Source organism: Sinocyclocheilus anshuiensis, unplaced genomic scaffold (genome assembly GCF_001515605.1).
Source record: "Sinocyclocheilus anshuiensis isolate Anshui unplaced genomic scaffold, SAMN03320099.WGS_v1.1 scaffold617, whole genome shotgun sequence".
Lineage (NCBI taxonomy): Eukaryota > Metazoa > Chordata > Actinopteri > Cypriniformes > Cyprinidae > Sinocyclocheilus > Sinocyclocheilus anshuiensis.
The window spans coordinates 131,020-147,906 of NW_015539890.1; the positions used below are offsets into that span (position 1 = coordinate 131,020).

Sequence of the window (16,887 nt, forward strand, 5' to 3'; positions counted from 1 at the left end):
GGACGAACAGCTGAGATGTGACGAGGCTCTGGCAGATCAGCTGAGACTTGACTTGACTCATGAAGATCGGTTATGACTTGACTTGACTCATGACGATCAACTGTGACCTGACTTGACTCATGACGATCAACTGTGACCTGACTTGCCTCATGAAGATCAACGGTGACATGACTTGACTTGATTCAGGATTGGCAGCTGTGACATAATGGGGCGCTGTTGTGTCCGCCATTTTGTGAGCGTGCTCTAGTGTGGCCGCCATTACACGAGTGAGTGCGGGGTTGCATTCCTCCACGACACCCACAGTGAACGTTGAACCAACAGTCATATCCTTCGGTTATTTTCACACTTAATTATGGCCATTAAAATGTATTTTACAAGTTTTTGTTACTTTCACTGTAAATTTTTTGCTCTACGGTACATCATCTGTAATTTAATAGCATTAGAGCTGCTCAATTGCAGCGGCTTAGTATACTGTAATCACGCGATTTGCTGTAATAATGCAGGGAACCACTCGTTATAAATCTCCTAACTGTGATCTGATACCGATACCAGTATCGGTATCGGTGCATCCCTAACTAAAATTAAATCAAAATTTGCTGTCAAAATTAACACTGGTCTTTGGACACAAAAGCGGGGTGGGACGGTGACCCCGATGCATCATCTCCATCACACAGGCACACATACTGGGAGAAGTGGGCCATGAGCAGGGTATCTGTCAGGGTCTTGTTAGCAGGCTGGACAGCTTGCCCGGGCAGATGGCACGTTAATAGAGCGAGGAGATACGTGTGTGTGTGTGTGTGCTTGTGTTTGTTTATGTGTGTGTTTCTTTCGTTGATTTAAGACCCTGCTGATCGAAGAAAGCCAGGGAAGGCCCAGAGGAAGAGGAGCATGTGTGTGTGTGTGTCTCTCTCTGTGGACTCGTGCCAGGGTGTTTTCACTTGAGTGATCATTAGTCAAGCCAGAGACCCACAGAAGATTTTGGATTTTAACTCTCTATTGTGTGCATTATGGGAGCAGTGTTTAAAAAAAAAAAAAGATCTTATCTAAGCAATAGTCATAAGGAAGTTAACAGCTTTGGTTCTGATTCTTCTTAACAATTATGGTTCCTTTACTACTTTTGAAGAAGAAATATTTTGAGAAAATACATTTTATTCCAGGCAGCATAAAATAAAATACTTATAAATAAAGTATTTTATTTATAAAATAGCTACTACTTACAAACATGTATTTTTAACTACACATTGTCCTGGTAATAACCTGTAAGTCAGTTTAAAATGTCTGTTTTCTATTTTAATATATTTTAAAATGTAATTTATTCCTGTGATGCAAAGCTGAATTTTCAGCATCATTACTCCAGTCTTCAGTGTCACATGATCCTTCAGAAATCATTCTACTATGCTGCTTTAGTGCTCAAGAAACATTTATTATTATCATTATCAATGTTGTAAACAGTTGTGTTGCTTAATATTTCTGTGAAACCCATAACATTTTAAAAATATCTTTCTTTTTTAAAAAATAATATTTGAAATAGAAATATTTTCTTAAGTTATAAATGTCTTACACTTTACTGTAACTTTTGATCGATATACTGTAACACATCCTTGCATCCTTAACAGTTCCATTAACAGCTCATTTAGTATTTTTGAAGAATAAATATTTTGAAAAAATAAATTGTATTACAGGCAGCATACAATACAATCTAATAATTGGCCTTGATATTATATTAAATAACACAAACCAAAATGTGAAAACATTGTGCAATAGGTGTTTACGACAAAAACACAAAAGCCTTAAAAAAATAGTTGTGTCTTGCAATTGCCGTTGTGCTTAGTATTACATTGCATGAATAGACACATTTATAGAGCTTGTTGAATAGAAAATATTATTTATTTTACCACTCTTTTCCTTTCACTCTGGTGAGTGCTTTTTCAGTGTTCCTACTAAATCTGGATTAATGAGTCGTACATCTTGGTTTAGGTTTTCACTCCAACTGCTGTCAAATGTGTGTCGGGCTCAGGCTGAGAGTTTTATTAGAGTTCAGATTAGAATTATATAGTTGGCACATGCAGTACAGTAGGCTGTAAACTATAAAGAATCCATAATGCAAAGCTGTTTTTGTTTGATAAGATCATATTCAAATGATCTTATAGCTGCCGCCTATGGATTATGGTGGTCTGGTAAACCTCTGGGCAGAACCTCTTGTGACTGGGTATTAAGTCGTCAGTGACAGTGTTTCAGTCATCTAAAGCCGATTCTGCACAGACTCGATACAACACATAAATCATTCAAATCCTGACAGTTTAGTTTTGTTTGGGAAAAGACTGATAAGACTCTCATAATAATATGAGAAATAGCTATATTTGACTGATTGATGTGTGTGATGTCATATTGCACTAGTGAATGTGTTTAATTGGTAGCTGTGTTTAGCATTCCCTGTTGAAAAAAACAGCATGTGCTGGTTAGGTATGTTTTGAAGCATGGCTGCTGGTTTGAGGTAGTTTAAGCTGGTCCTTAGCTGGTCATGTGCTGGTCCTAAGCAATTAGCTCCTGCTCAGGACCAGCACATGACCAGCTGAAACCAGTTCAAACCAGCAAACATGCTTCAAAACATACCCAACCAGCATATGATGTTTTTTTCCAACAGGGTTGTTGGGTTGGTGTTAGATGTTGGGAATTTTGGTGGTGTTTTAGAATGTTCAGGATGTTTTGTGGGGCTTGGAGGTAGTGAGAAATGTTTGAGGATACTGGGAATCTGGGGTGTGTTTGAGGATTCTGGGAAAAGGGTAAAGTTGAATTAGCAGGACCAGATTATGGTCCTGTGGTCCAGGATGTTGGGTGGTGTTTAAGAATGCTGGGTAATGTTGGATTGGCAGGACTGGATCATGGTTAATTGTGAGGCCCCTGGGCACAGGTTTTGAGGCGCCACAGAAATGTTGGTAGGTGTTTATGTTGGGTGGTGGTAGAGGAGGCACGGAATATGGGCTGTTTGAGGATTCTGAGAACGTTGGGAGGTGTTTGAGAATGGTGGGAAATGTTGGATTGGCAGGGCTGGATCATGGTCCCATGAGGCCCCTGGGCATTGGGTATTTATCTTTATTTCGTTGTTATTTCATTGAAATAAATCAGGGGTCACCAGACTCGGCCCTGGAGGGCCGGTGTCCTGCAGAGTTTAGCTCCAACCATCTAGAATAATCCCAAGATACTTGATTTCATTCACTGCTCGTGGTACATATCAGCCAATGATAATTATAAAAGAAAACGTCCCGAGCATAGATCAGTGGCCGAGAGCGCATCTGATTGACAGATAAACCACGAGCTCTATCAGTTATTGTAAATGTTCTGGTTATTTTGTTTCAGTGTAGTTTGTTAATTTTGTGCAGAGCATACAGTCAAAGTAAACTTCATCATTCAGCTGAACTGTGCACATTTATTTTAGACACTTCATGTCTCCTGCAGAGTTTAGCTCCAACCCTAATCAAACACACCTGAACAAGCTAATCAAGGTCTTACTAGGTAGCCTATACTATAAACTTCCAGGCAGGTGTGTTGAGACAAGTTGGAGCTAAACTCTGCAGGACACCGGCCCTCCAGGACCGAGTTTGGTGACCCCTGGAATAAATGATGACTGTTGAATAGGGCTGGGAATCGATTCCAAAAAGAATCGATTCCGAGGCGTTGGGAATCGAGAGTCGATTCAAAAGGTTGGAATCGATTCCATCAAGGGGAATCGACTCCTCATTCAGAGCCCTTTTCAGTTCAACAAAACTTATCTATGGGTGTCTCTCAAACGGAAGGCTGCATCCTACGAAGGCTGCACACATTTAAATTCACGAAAATAAACTGAAAGAAAACGAGTTCGTACTGAGATCATCTGAATTCGATTCCAGAACCAGGAATCGGAATCGGACTCGATTCCAAAAATTTTGGAATCGAACAGCCCTACTGTTGAAGGCTGTCAAGGTAGAAACTAGGGCAAGGCGATATTTCAGATTTTATTGATTAATTCGAATTTAATGTTTTGCCACAATTCTATTTTTGTATAAATAGAGGAATCACGATTTTGAATAGAAATGTTACCAAACATCAGAATTAGACACTTTGACAATATGCCAATGATAGTAAAGAGAAAAGAATTATCCAAATGCATGCTGGTGCACATAATTAACGCGAGCGTGTGACGCGTTCTGTGAAGGACCATAAGTCGAATATATCGCAAGGTGCCATTCACACAGAATGCGCTTTTGTGTTGACAAAGATGCGACGCGGGCAGTGAAAAAGGAAAAAATGCAAGAAGATGGGAGTTCAACTTCTTTTAACATCTTGTCCAAATAATATTTTAGTTATGGCATGTACCAGCAGGGGTGACTGCACATGCTAACCAACCAAACCTTATATGTTGGGAATCTGGGGTATGTTTAGGAATGGTGGGAATGTTGGGTGGAATTTGAGGATACCAGCTAATGCTGGGTTGATCAGGACTCTATGTATTTTGGTAGGTGGTATTTTAGGATGCATGAAATGTTAGGTAGAGAATACTGGGAAGGTTCAGTGGGATGTAGCTAATGAATGTGCTACATGAATTTATGCAGGTTTAGGATGATATAAGCATGTGAAGATAGTGTCTAGTGATGATGTATAAGGGATTCAAATGTGTGATGTAAGTGTGCATACTAGTGGACTACAATATTTAATTAGCTTTATGCAACATGAATAGATTGATGTTTTAATTGAATTAATTGAAGTTACATAACATACTTTTACTCACGGCTCTATCAACAAATTGTTTTAGAAGAAACGATTTTAAAGCATGTTAAGCAAATGATTTCATTGACCCATGTTTATGTGTGCAGTGTCAGCTGTCCCAGGCATTGAATGGAGTGTCTGACAAAGCCAAGGAGGCCAAGGAGTTCCTGGTGCAGCTGAAGAACCTGCTTCAGCAGATACAGGTAACAAAGCCATCTGTTATGTATTAAAAATGTGAAAATGATGTAAACTCATTAAATATTAAATGTTTATATAAGTTGCCAGTTTTGAATGTGTTCCTTTCAGTTTCATATAACAAACCTCACTATGTTTTGAACACTTGTGAATAAAAATTGCCTTCACATCAGAGCAAGAATGATAACGTAATCAAAACAGCCATGCTAGCAGCACTCGAATATTAGCATCTCCTCTTTGATTTATGAGTGTCTCATTGAATATGCAAATGAATACCTCGTTAAAAATGAAGTGGGGTAATTATAACGTTCAGCATGTATCCAACAAACATGCCATATGTCAGATGTTAACATGAATTTTGTTAGGATGTTTATGCGTTGCATATCAAAGGTTTTGATAATATAAACCTGGATTTTTTAACCAGGGCTCCATCGACCCATGGGGTCTTGCAAGGGGGTCTGAAGACAGATAAAACATAAGATTCATATTAAACGTATAAAAACATTTTATATATGTCAGGTTTGAAGCATTAATTATCTCTTAAACATTATAGAATGTAATATTAAAATAAAATGTTATTGAGATACTTTATACTGAGGGTCTCTGAAGCAGAAAACCTTGCACTAATCCAGAGAAATGAAAATGATGCAGCTTAACATTCATTTGTATTGAATGTTAATAAATGCAAATTTTTTTTTTGCATACAATTCCTACATGCGTACGAATGTCATAAGTTTTGAATTGTATTCTGCCTAGAGACCACTGGATTATGAGCTCTGAGCTATTTTTACTCAAGTGAAGAGTTTAATGCCCTTTCATACTGCCCAGCAGGCAGAGGGAGAGAGGAAGAGATTGTCTTTGAAAGCCTCTGTAAGCAGACTTTGCACTGAAGTGCTATAGTGATCAGTGATCTTCAATGCAATGTGACATACTTTCTCACACAGAGACAAGTCCTGCAGAAAGACTATAGTCTGGTTTCAAGCCTGATCTCTTATTTTAAAATGTACCAGTCACACATGCTCATATCAGACGTCTTCTCTTCATCACCGTTGTGTAGTAGATGAAATGACTCAGTCCCATCAGCCCCAGTGTCAGTGTAGGTCTCACATCTGAGTCACAACCGTACTCAAAGTGAATGAACGATTAGTTCCGTTCAAAACTCCTACACCACAGACTCCCTCGACTGATCTTTGCCAGCCTTGCAAAATGCATTTAAAGCTAAAGTGTGTCATTTCTGTGCCACTGCAGACACCAAACAAACTAGCAAAAATAATAATCACCCCAACTCCACTGGTTGATCCCAAGAAAAGGTTTGCATTGTCCAATTTGCTTCTTCTGGTGGATGCCGTAACTACACCATTCTGATGATTATAAAAGCATTCATACCATTGATGGACGTTGTGAAGTAGCTGTGAATTCTGAAAAAAGAATTGCAACATATTAACTGTCCATATTTCATGGTTGTCACGGTTGCATTTCTGAGTGGAGTGCGGAGCAAGGAACGGAGGGAGACGAGGAGTACATCAATCCAGAGAACTTTAATTACATATAGGAAACACGGAAAACGCACGTAGCACATGTAGACAAACAATACCGGATGCTGAACTGAACACAGGAACACTACTTAAACACATGACAAGACGAGGGGATGACTAGACACACCTGGGATCAATGGAAATAAACGAGGAACACCTGAAATTAAATCAACATAATCAGGACAAGAACAGGAAACTAACCAAATATGGGCAAGGAGGGCACGTGGGGAGCAAAACACACACAAAACACAGAACAAAGTCTGACATGACTCCCCCCTCCCAGAAGGCGCGTCCCGTGCCATATAACATCCAACGGGGACGGGGGGGTGGGCGCTCTGGAGGCCTCTAGGAACAGGGTTCCGGGACCCATGGTGGATCTGGCAGTTCAGGGCACCACGGCGGAGCAGGCAGACTCGCAGGCCATGGCGGAGCAGGCAGACTAGGAGGCAATGGGGGGGCAGGGAACTGGAGCCGACACTGGAGCGAGCTCTGGGGCTGGAGCCGACACTGGAGCGAGCTCTGGGGCTGGAGCCGACACTGGAGCGAGCTCTGGGGCTGGAGCCGACACTGGAGCGAGCTCTGGGGCTGGAGCCGACACTGGAGCGAGCTCTGGGCTAGGATGAAGGCAGAGAACAGTCCTTTTCTCTTCATCCTCCTCCTTGGATTTTGGGGAAACTGGGCAGCCGGCGGACTTGTCGTTGCGATGACCAGCGAGTTTGCATCAATGGCGGCTGGCGGGCTTGACAACGGCGCGGCCGGCAGGCCTATCTTCGGGCTTGAGTGAGCCGCGACCGGCGGGCTTCACATCGGAATGGCCAGCGGGCAGGAGAGAGCCGCGGCCGGCGGGCTTGACTGGGGAACGGCCAGCGGGCTGGTTCTGGCTCGGGGCCGGACGCTCTCCAGACACTGGAGGATCCCTTCCCTCCAGCTTAGTCCCGTGGTGTCTGGGAGGTCCATGGAGCGATGGTAATTGGCCCCGTGCCAGAAAAACGAGTTGATGGTGGCGTCATCTAAATCAGTCGCTGCGGTGAGCCCGTAGAACTCCCGGGCATACTCGACAAAGGGAAGATCCATGCGAGCTAAGACTGCGAACCGAGCAGCAATTTCCATAGCCGCGGGGAAAACAAGAAAAACTAAAAAAACTTTCAAAATGGAAAAAAAAAAACGCAAGAAGAGGCGCCGCTCACTTTCAGTCTGGTCCGGTATTCTGACACGGTTGCACTAATGAGTGGAGTGCGGAGCAAGGAACGGAGGGAGACGAGGAGTACATCAATCCAGAGAACTTTAATTACATATAGAAAACTCACATAGCACATGTAGACATAAACAATACCGGACGCTGAACTGAACACAGGAACACTATTTAAACACATGACAAGACGAGGGGATGACTAGACACACCTGGGATCAATGGAAATAAACGGAACACCTGGAATTAAATCAACATAATCAGGACAGGAACAGGAAACTAACCAAATATGGGCACATGGGGAGTAAAACACACACAAAACACGGAACAAAGTCTGACAATGGTACTATTATGAATTGAATATTAATATATTATTAGAAAAGTGATGTGTATTTTTGTCTGTTAAATTACTTTCTTAAATGTGTAGAGACAGCTCTAACCCTGTGTCTTCATTGGGCAATAGTAGCATGTCAATGTAGTATTTATTAATTTGTATTTATATGTTTTACTTTATTAGGTTTTAGTTAGTTCTTGATAACACTTTAGTATAGGGACCAATTCTCACTATTTATTATCATGCCTATTATTAACATATTGGCTGTTTATTAGTACTTATAAAGCACATATTTTGCATGACGATATTTTATATCCTAATATCTTATATTATCATAATATTTTATATACACCCCATATCTAAATTTAACAATTACCTTACTAACTATTAATAAACAGCAAATTAGGAGTTTATTGAGGGAAAAGTCATAGTTAATAGTTTGTTAATAGCGAAAATTGGACCTTAAAGTAGTTCTTCAGCTTATAGTAAACAAAAATGAGAAATGTTTTTAATGTTTATTTTATTTTAAATAACTTTTTTAAATAGTTTTGGTTGTAGATAATAACCCTTATTTGTAGATTGACTTTGTCACATTGTGGCTTATCAAAACTTTGCTCATTTGTTTAAGCATCATTAACCAGTAAAAAAAAAAAAAAAAACTAAATTATGTGAGTTTGCGGCAAATTTGCAGAAACCACTGGCAGATGGGGGTGTAGATGTAATGTTACATTGTAACCATATTTCCACAATATACAAAGTTCTGTCATGAAACTTTAGATAGCGCAGGCCAATAGGTTCCAACTCAATCTGATATAATCACATCATTAATATTATTATTAATGCAGCGGATGGCTAGTGCTTGCTGTTGCAGATGCAGCGTGCTTCAGAAACCCTGCACCTTCCCCAGCTCCACCTGTATAGATCTGCTACGGGGTGATTTCATGTATGTTATACAGGGCTCAACGCTAAGGATTTTTTCTACTGGCCCGGTCGGGCCAGTGGTTCTAATTATTCCTTGCCCTGCCAACATTTTCACTGGCCCTGCCACAAAAAAATAAAACAGTTGCCTTTATCATTGTTTTTGATATATGTTATCTTGTATTCTAATAATTAAGCTTATATGACACCAATATTTTAGATACAAATTCAATTGTATAATTCTCGATTTCAATTTCGATGCAACAGCCAAAACTACTAGCCTGACAAATATAAAGTTCAATTATTATTAAAGACAAGTGAACAGTCAGTAAATAAGAACAAATGAACAAATTACAATCAATAACACCACTGAATATAGAACAAAGATACAAATGAAATGATTTAGTATTTTATGTTTGTAGGTGTTCAGGTACAGAAATTGAATAATCACATATAAAATAACATTTCCATATTCTTGACTGTGTTGCACCTTGATTTTTTTCATAGCCATTTGAAATGAGTGGTTACCACTGCATTTTAATCATGAATCAATTTAAAAAAATGATTTAAATTAGACTGTACAATTTCAAAATTTGAAGCAAAAACAGAATGGTCTGACTTTAGCTTTGTGAAATTATGCTACATAAAACACCTGCATATTACCGAAACAGCAGATGGGCTGAATGAGACACAATTTCACTCTCTGACAGCAGGTGGTGCTCATGAAACAGCAGCGTTTACTTGGTTACTGCTGTAAACAAAGCAGTGCTGTGCATATTAGCACTACTTTAAATGCATTATACCGAGCCAAGATGAAAAGAAAATTCCATGTAAACTTTTCCGAAAACAGTCAGTTCCCCTCAGAAACACATCCTTACAAAAAATTCACTATTTAGGATTTTTTTCCTATATTTCGCGCATCATGAACAGTGATCTTGCTCTGCCTGCTACAGTATTCTCTCCTCTTTGTGTCCGTCTTCAGTGTCGCTGGCCTCTGTTATCGGCCGTTTACAGACTAAATATAATATTAACGTAATATTTCCACACAAATGACATTTTGAAAAAAATATTGCGATGCAGTTTGTGTGCAAGCACGGAACAGAGACAGTCTGAAATAAAACAAAAAATGCATGGTCGATCGGTGCATCTCTACCCCACTGTATAAATTAAATATAGATTAATCATTGTTAAAGTTACTTGCCAAGACGGGTATTTTGAAAATTTTTTGTATGTATTTGTCAGTTAAAGAGCAAGAAAGATGAGGAAAGAAACTCAACTCGTGGCTCGGGTGTCAGAGACGCAGTTGTCTGTGCACGCGCTGAACACACAGAACACAGCGCGCGAGTACTGAATGGAGTTATCTTTTGCGCCTTGCTGGAATGCTTTTAAATTGCTTGATTTTTTTTAATTAGCAATGCTTAAAAACAGATGCAAATGATCAACTTTTTGTGATGACGCAGCAGTGGCCCGATCGAGCAAGTGACAAATCCGTGACAAGTCTTTATTGTCGAGCCCTGTTATATATGGGGGTTAGTTCATATAGGCCTATGTTATATGTGCAGCAGCAGTATTTCTTACATGCTCACAGCAGCTGCAGCATGTCTGTGGATGTATTGGCAGTAGCAAGTCTCGGTTCATGCTCTGCCACAGCAGCAGCGTAGCAGATCTATTCCACCAAGACCATTGATTGTCATGGTAGAATTTAAAATATTGCTTCCCACATTTGCATATAAACACCATTTAGTATCCAGCAGTTTCAAATATGGAAGTTTACAAATGTGAAAAGGTTAGCCAATCATAACAGAAGTAATTTACATATATAAGTCTGAAAGATACAATAGCAATATTAATTCTTAGGGCTGAATTAATGGCGGTGAAACTTTATAACGACTAACTTTAGCAGACTTCTTCTGGATGGAGGTTAAAATGTTACAAAAGTTCCATATTAAGGTCACCAAAAACAAAATGATGGAGATCTATTGTATATAGTGTTTTGTGCTGCTTGAGGCTCACTCTCAGTATGTGTATACTGTGTGTATGTGTGTAACAGGAGAACGGCGTTGAATTTGAGGCATGTCTGGTCGCTCAGTGTGACTCTCTGATTGAAGCGCTCATTCGGCAGAAGGCCAAACTGCTCACCAAGGTCACAAAGGAGAAAGAGAGTAAGCTGAAGGTGGGTCAGCACACAACATGCACATCTCTTGTCATTCATTCCTCTTCTAAACCCCTTTTGACAGGGGTCCACACACCTAAAATTAGCAGTAGCAAATTAAATTTTCTAGTGCCTGTAGTAGTCATTTTAGCATCAGCCTTTAAGGGTAGTATGGGAAAGTGTACATATATTGTATATACATATATATATATATATTTAAAAACCATTAAAAAATACCATTCAAAACCATTTGCAGCAGTGAGATTATTTCCCAGTTCATTGACATGACATTATGCCTGGCTTCAGCTCACAGATGGGACAGAGGGAGAAAGAGTTTCTGTAATACACCGCACTATTAGTGTCGCCTCCCGTGACTTTATGGAAAGCAGATTGAGTTTTTGTCTTATCTGTGCAACTCCATGTGGTCAACTCTGGTTGTATCGAGGACCTCATAAAAAAAAAAAAAAATTCTGTTCTCTAAGATAACAGGCTAATAGCGTAAGTTCCTCCGTCTTCGGGGGTCTGTGTGCTCTGCTCAGATAATCAAATGAAGTGTTTTTGTTTGCAGTGACAGGAGACGTCATTTTCTACTCTAATTCATTTCTTTCCACGCCAGTAGTCTGACAACAGAGCTTTACGCATGCCCTCTTTCACCACACTGAACACAGGATGAAGGGGGTTGGGGGTGTGAAAGTAAACCCGCTCGGTCCAATGCGTTTCTTACAGTATGTTATGGAATGAATCCTTACATTGTTCAATAGATTACAGTGATGCAAGATTATATTGTGTATTAGGAAGAATAAAATGATCTACAGTTTATGTATCGGAAAAACAGCAGCAGAATTTATGTATGGCTCTTTGCTCAATATACTAACCAACATAAGATCATTTGCTTCATTTGATACAGATTAGAGACAGAAGGCTTTCTGGTAATTTTAATCATGATAAAGCTGGCAGATAAAAAAAAAAAAAAAAAAGGGAAAATTAAACACATGAAGCTGATTTTTTTCACATGTTAAATATTCATAGCCTCACAATATGAATGTTTTTTTAAATATTGTTAGTTAATGTTTGGATAATGGCACATTAAACAGCGTGTTAATCTTCCAGCTTTTGTTTTGTTTAAATATTCATTTATTTCTAACTTAAAGGGTTAATGCTGGTTCTGTCAGTTCTAATTATACAGTCATTCATCTCATTCCAGAGAGCGCTTGACAAGTGCATCATTAAATAATTATGCATTATAATTAATGCGAGAATAAATAAAGAGTGACTGATTTGATCAGCTTGTCTTCACAATTGGACATGAATGGCAAAAAACCATGAGTGAATGTTTGATAAATGAGTAATCTTTGTAAATATTTCAAAAACAAATATTAATAGAATATATGCGGGATTATTCACAGTTTATTATTTCAGGAGAGAACATTTAATACTAAATTTAAAGGGATAGTTCATACAAAAAAGTTGTCATCATATAATCACCCCCATATCGCTTCAAACCCATAAGACTTGAATGAAGATTCTTTTAATGACATATGAATTCCATTTGAATCGAGCTGTTAATTCCAAGTTTTCTGAAGGGACACAGTTGCTTTGTAGAGTACTTTATGTGAAAAGTTAGCCATGACTGTATTCACAGTACAGATTTAAGTTATTTTATTTTATTAAGTCATTCATCAATCATCCTTCCATTGTACAGTATATAGTCTCTTATATTATTATGCAACAAAATCTGTTATGGGATCTGCACAGTGATATGGTGAACAGGAACACACAGGATCATGGCAGGAACGTTGTACTAAACAATCAGCAACCAGGATTGAAATATTTGCTAATTGTGGGGAACATTTTAGTCTGTCATTTAGTGGAGTTTGCAGTAATTTGTGGATAGTTATGTCACATCCTTTCCAAGTAACCCTAGTAAAAAAAGTAAGATATAGTACTAAGTATAGTATATTTCTACTAACTATACTAAGTATAGTTCAAATTTATTAATACATTTACTGACATATTGCTCAAGACTTACTGATATAAAAATTATAATTAAACTTTATTTTGAATACTACTTGTGTTTTAATATCACTACTGATGAGGATTATATGATCTTTGAATATACACAATCAATGTACTTCAGTATATCCTTAGAAGCACTACTAAGTACAAAATCAGTTGTTCCAATTTAGCAGACTTTAAGTATACCAGTTTAGTATACCAAAAGTACAATTTCAGGGTATTTTTATTAAGCACATACATATTTAAATGTATTTGTAATATACTTAGCATGAAATAAATATATTTCAAATACATTTTAGTATATTTATTTTTCACTATAGGGAACCTTGCATGCAACATGAAAGTAACCATGTTTACCACATAATCTAGTCATGACAGGAGCTGAAAGGTTTATTTTATAACACTAGTCTCATATTAACATGTATAACTCTGTTTTGTGCCACATATGCATGTAATGTTTATTTAGGTGCAATGTCTTGCTCCATGTTTCTGTTTAAATAATTTCTGTGGTAATCGATTGAGCTTAGCTTGTATTGAATCTGGAACATTCCCTTAATTGGCTGAGACTGATGATCATTGACAGCCATACAAATCGTGTCTTGTTGCGACTCTCTGACAGTAGATGATGATATTGGTTATACGGCTCCATATCTCTTTGAGGTGTCTATCTGATGTGACACTCACAGCAGGAGTTCATCACTGTGAGCATGTCTTTGATTGAACAGACTGTATGTGTGTGATGAGACTAACCATCTCCTCTCTGTTTCAGACCGTAAAGGATCAGATAACTCACTGCACCATGAAGCTCCGACAGACCACAGGAATGATGGAATTCTGTCTGGAGGTTATTAAAGAGAACGATCCCAGTGGATTCCTACAGGTACAAACAGACAAACCCCCCCCAGAGAGAAACTGGGATAATATCGCATAATATCTAAAATAAACATATTTCAAGTGCTGGTTCCATCCCTAATTTCTGCCTGTTATAATTCAGAAGTATGAATGAAACTTGGTGCCATGTAAGCTGTGTTCAGACTGGCCCTCAGCAATTAAACTCTTTCAATAATTGATGTTTCGTAGGAGCGAATGTATAAAATATAAAGACGACAGCTCCAGATGAGCAACGCTGCCTCTTTACTGAATTTTTTATGAAGTATCGATTGTGATGTTTCTTTGAGTGCCTTCACAAAGCATGTAATGTGAGTCAGAGATGCCTGCCCAGTAGAGATTTCTGAAAAGGCAGGAAGAAAGAAGCAGTTGGCAGAATACAATGTATTTTGAGGATCAAGACAAACCGGTGCACAAAGGAAAAGAGTGAATCGCTGAAACACTGTGCAGAATGTTATGGACTAAATCTTTTGTATTGTACATCAGTGGCTGAAAGTACTAAAGTTGTACAGAAGCTAAATATCATGTCCTTAAAAGAATAGTTCGTTTTTTTTCATGCGCTGTAATTCCAAACCATTTTCCAACTTCAAAAGTAAAATGATAATTTCTCTTCCAGATCTCAGATGCATTGATAAAGCGTGTCCTGGCGTCTCAGGAACAGTGGGTAAAAGGTGCGTTGGAGCCAAAGGTCTGCCCAGAATTCGCCTTGACCGTCAACACAGATCCTCTGATGCAGTCGATTCTCCAGCTGGACTTCACCCAGAATAAAGGTAACATGTGGCAACACACCTAACAAATGAGATTTCATGTTTGCTGCTTGTAATCACCAGTGTGGGGGGCGTAACGTTAACAAGCAATGCACATTACATAATCAGGTTATGCTTTAAATGTTTTGGATTTGAGACCATGCATATCGTGTTTGTTCTTGTATTAAAAAAGATAGATGGAACATAGCAGAGCTGAACAGAAGGTGCACTTTTACAAGTTTACCAAATACCAAAACAAGTCGTAGTTGGGATTTTTAAAAGAAATTAATACTTTTATTCAGCAAGGATGCATTAAATTGATTAACAGTGACAGTAAAGACATCTATAATGTTACAAAAGATTTCGATTTCAAATAAATGCTGTTCTTGTCAACTTTCTATTCATCAAAGAATCCTAAAAAAGCATTGATAATAATAAGATAATAAGAAATGTTTCTTGAGCATCAAATCTGCATATTAGAATGGTTTTTAAAGCATCATGTGGAGTAATGATGCTGAAAATGTAGCTTTGCCATCACAGGAATACAGTTTTAAAATATACATGGAAAAGCATTAAAAAATGTAATAACAGTTCACAATATTACTGTTGATTGTATTCTTCATATAAATGCATACTATTTCATTTTAATATAACTGCAGCCCTTGTGAGCATAAAAAAGTAGCACCTCTTCTAAAAAAAAAGTTCTGTTTTTTTCAGTAGGGAGAATTCAGAAATATTTTCAGAAATATATAAAAATGATCATGCAACATAATTTGTGTAATTAACTAAAGTTAAAAGTAACTAAGTAACAAAAAAAAAATGCTGGTGTTCACTGTAATAAAGCTAATAATATAATATGAATTTGTTGCAATGAGATTCTTGTTTTTCCATATAGAATGTGGTATCTAGAATCTGGACTAGTAAACAACAGCTTCAAAAATGGCAATTAAACCAGTTTTGGGAAATAAAACCAATCTTGCAAACTCAAATTCACATCTTGTCAAATAATAATTGGGCTACACAATCCAAAAAATAAATTCCATCGTTCCCAGTTTCAGAGGCAAATGATCCCCACAGTTTTACCTCTAGACTCACACATGCAACACCTGCTTTGTCCGATATCATCTTTCAGATGGTCAGGAGGCTGCTTTATTGAAACAAATGCACGCAGGTGACCAGAAAGAGGAGGAGAGCACAGGAGGTATTTCAGAGCTGCTACAAACTGTTTCCCTACAATACTCGACCCCTCCCAAACTCACAGCCCCTTATCCTCTGTTTGGCACCAGTGACTTTCAGGAAGTGCTTATTCCCATGCATGTCACTCCATGATTACCCCGTTTAAACTTGTGATGCTTCAGTGTATGACAGTCAGTGCTTAAATGCGTACTCTGTTAATATTTTTGTCTTTTAGCGGAGACCTCCACAGTGCCTCCTGCACCGCTGTTGCAGTTGGAAAAATGCTGCATGCGGAACAACAGCGCCACTCTGGCCTGGAGGATAACTACTGTCCAAGCCCTGCTTGTAGAGGGTTACGTGCTGGAGCTGGATGACGGGAATAGCGGGTCTTACCGGGTACATCTACAACATTTTTACTTCTACACTGAGATCATTCAGCAGTCAGGAAAACAAAGAAATCTCTTAATCATTTTGTACTCTGAATAAAATCAACTCATATGCACAGTTTTCATTCTTGTGCTGATATGTTTCGTACTGAATCAAGACTTTTGGGCAGGACTTTTTTAAAGAGCTTGTTCCCTTTTTAAAAAAATAGCCAATAGCGTTTAGTTTCTCAGTCATGAACATGATTTAATATTCAAGGGCGTAGTTTTGGTTTGAACATTGGGGGGGTTGAAGTGTGAACTGTTTTAGTAGAGTCCCGGCTCATGCTCACTCATAAGGTTTATTTATTTGTTTGTTTGCTTATATATTTATTTTTGTGAAATGATCTTTTGTGCTATCAATGACTTTTTTAATTAATCAGTATAGCATTTGTTATGAAGAAACAACCGCCTGCACATTTTAAACCAATAGCTACAACATGCCACAGTTGTAATATAAATCTATAGGGAAACATCTATTCCCTTAACAGATTATATAATATAAATTCTACAACAAGTTAGACTAAATTTTACACAATAAATAAGCCTACAATAAAACGTGATAAATTCTAG

The 16,887-nt window shown here is 38.2% G+C and overlaps 1 protein-coding gene across 4 annotated transcripts in view; it reads left to right on the forward strand.

The window, feature by feature from the left end:
- Positions 1 to 16,887, forward strand: part of LOC107685753 (E3 ubiquitin-protein ligase TRIM9-like) — a 55,082-nt gene that overhangs the window by 22,842 nt on the left and 15,353 nt on the right. For 3 of the 4 annotated variants that reach the window (XM_016482455.1, XM_016482458.1, XM_016482457.1), the window contains exons 2-7: positions 4,851 to 4,946; positions 10,965 to 11,087; positions 13,852 to 13,962; positions 14,587 to 14,740; positions 15,849 to 15,917; positions 16,128 to 16,288. In XM_016482455.1, coding sequence (XP_016337941.1) covers positions 4,851 to 4,946; positions 10,965 to 11,087; positions 13,852 to 13,962; positions 14,587 to 14,740; positions 15,849 to 15,917; positions 16,128 to 16,288 — 714 coding nt within the window. The remainder of the gene's footprint in view (positions 1 to 4,850; positions 4,947 to 10,964; positions 11,088 to 13,851; positions 13,963 to 14,586; positions 14,741 to 15,848; positions 15,918 to 16,127; positions 16,289 to 16,887) is intronic. The other variant, XM_016482456.1, reaches the window with a different exon arrangement.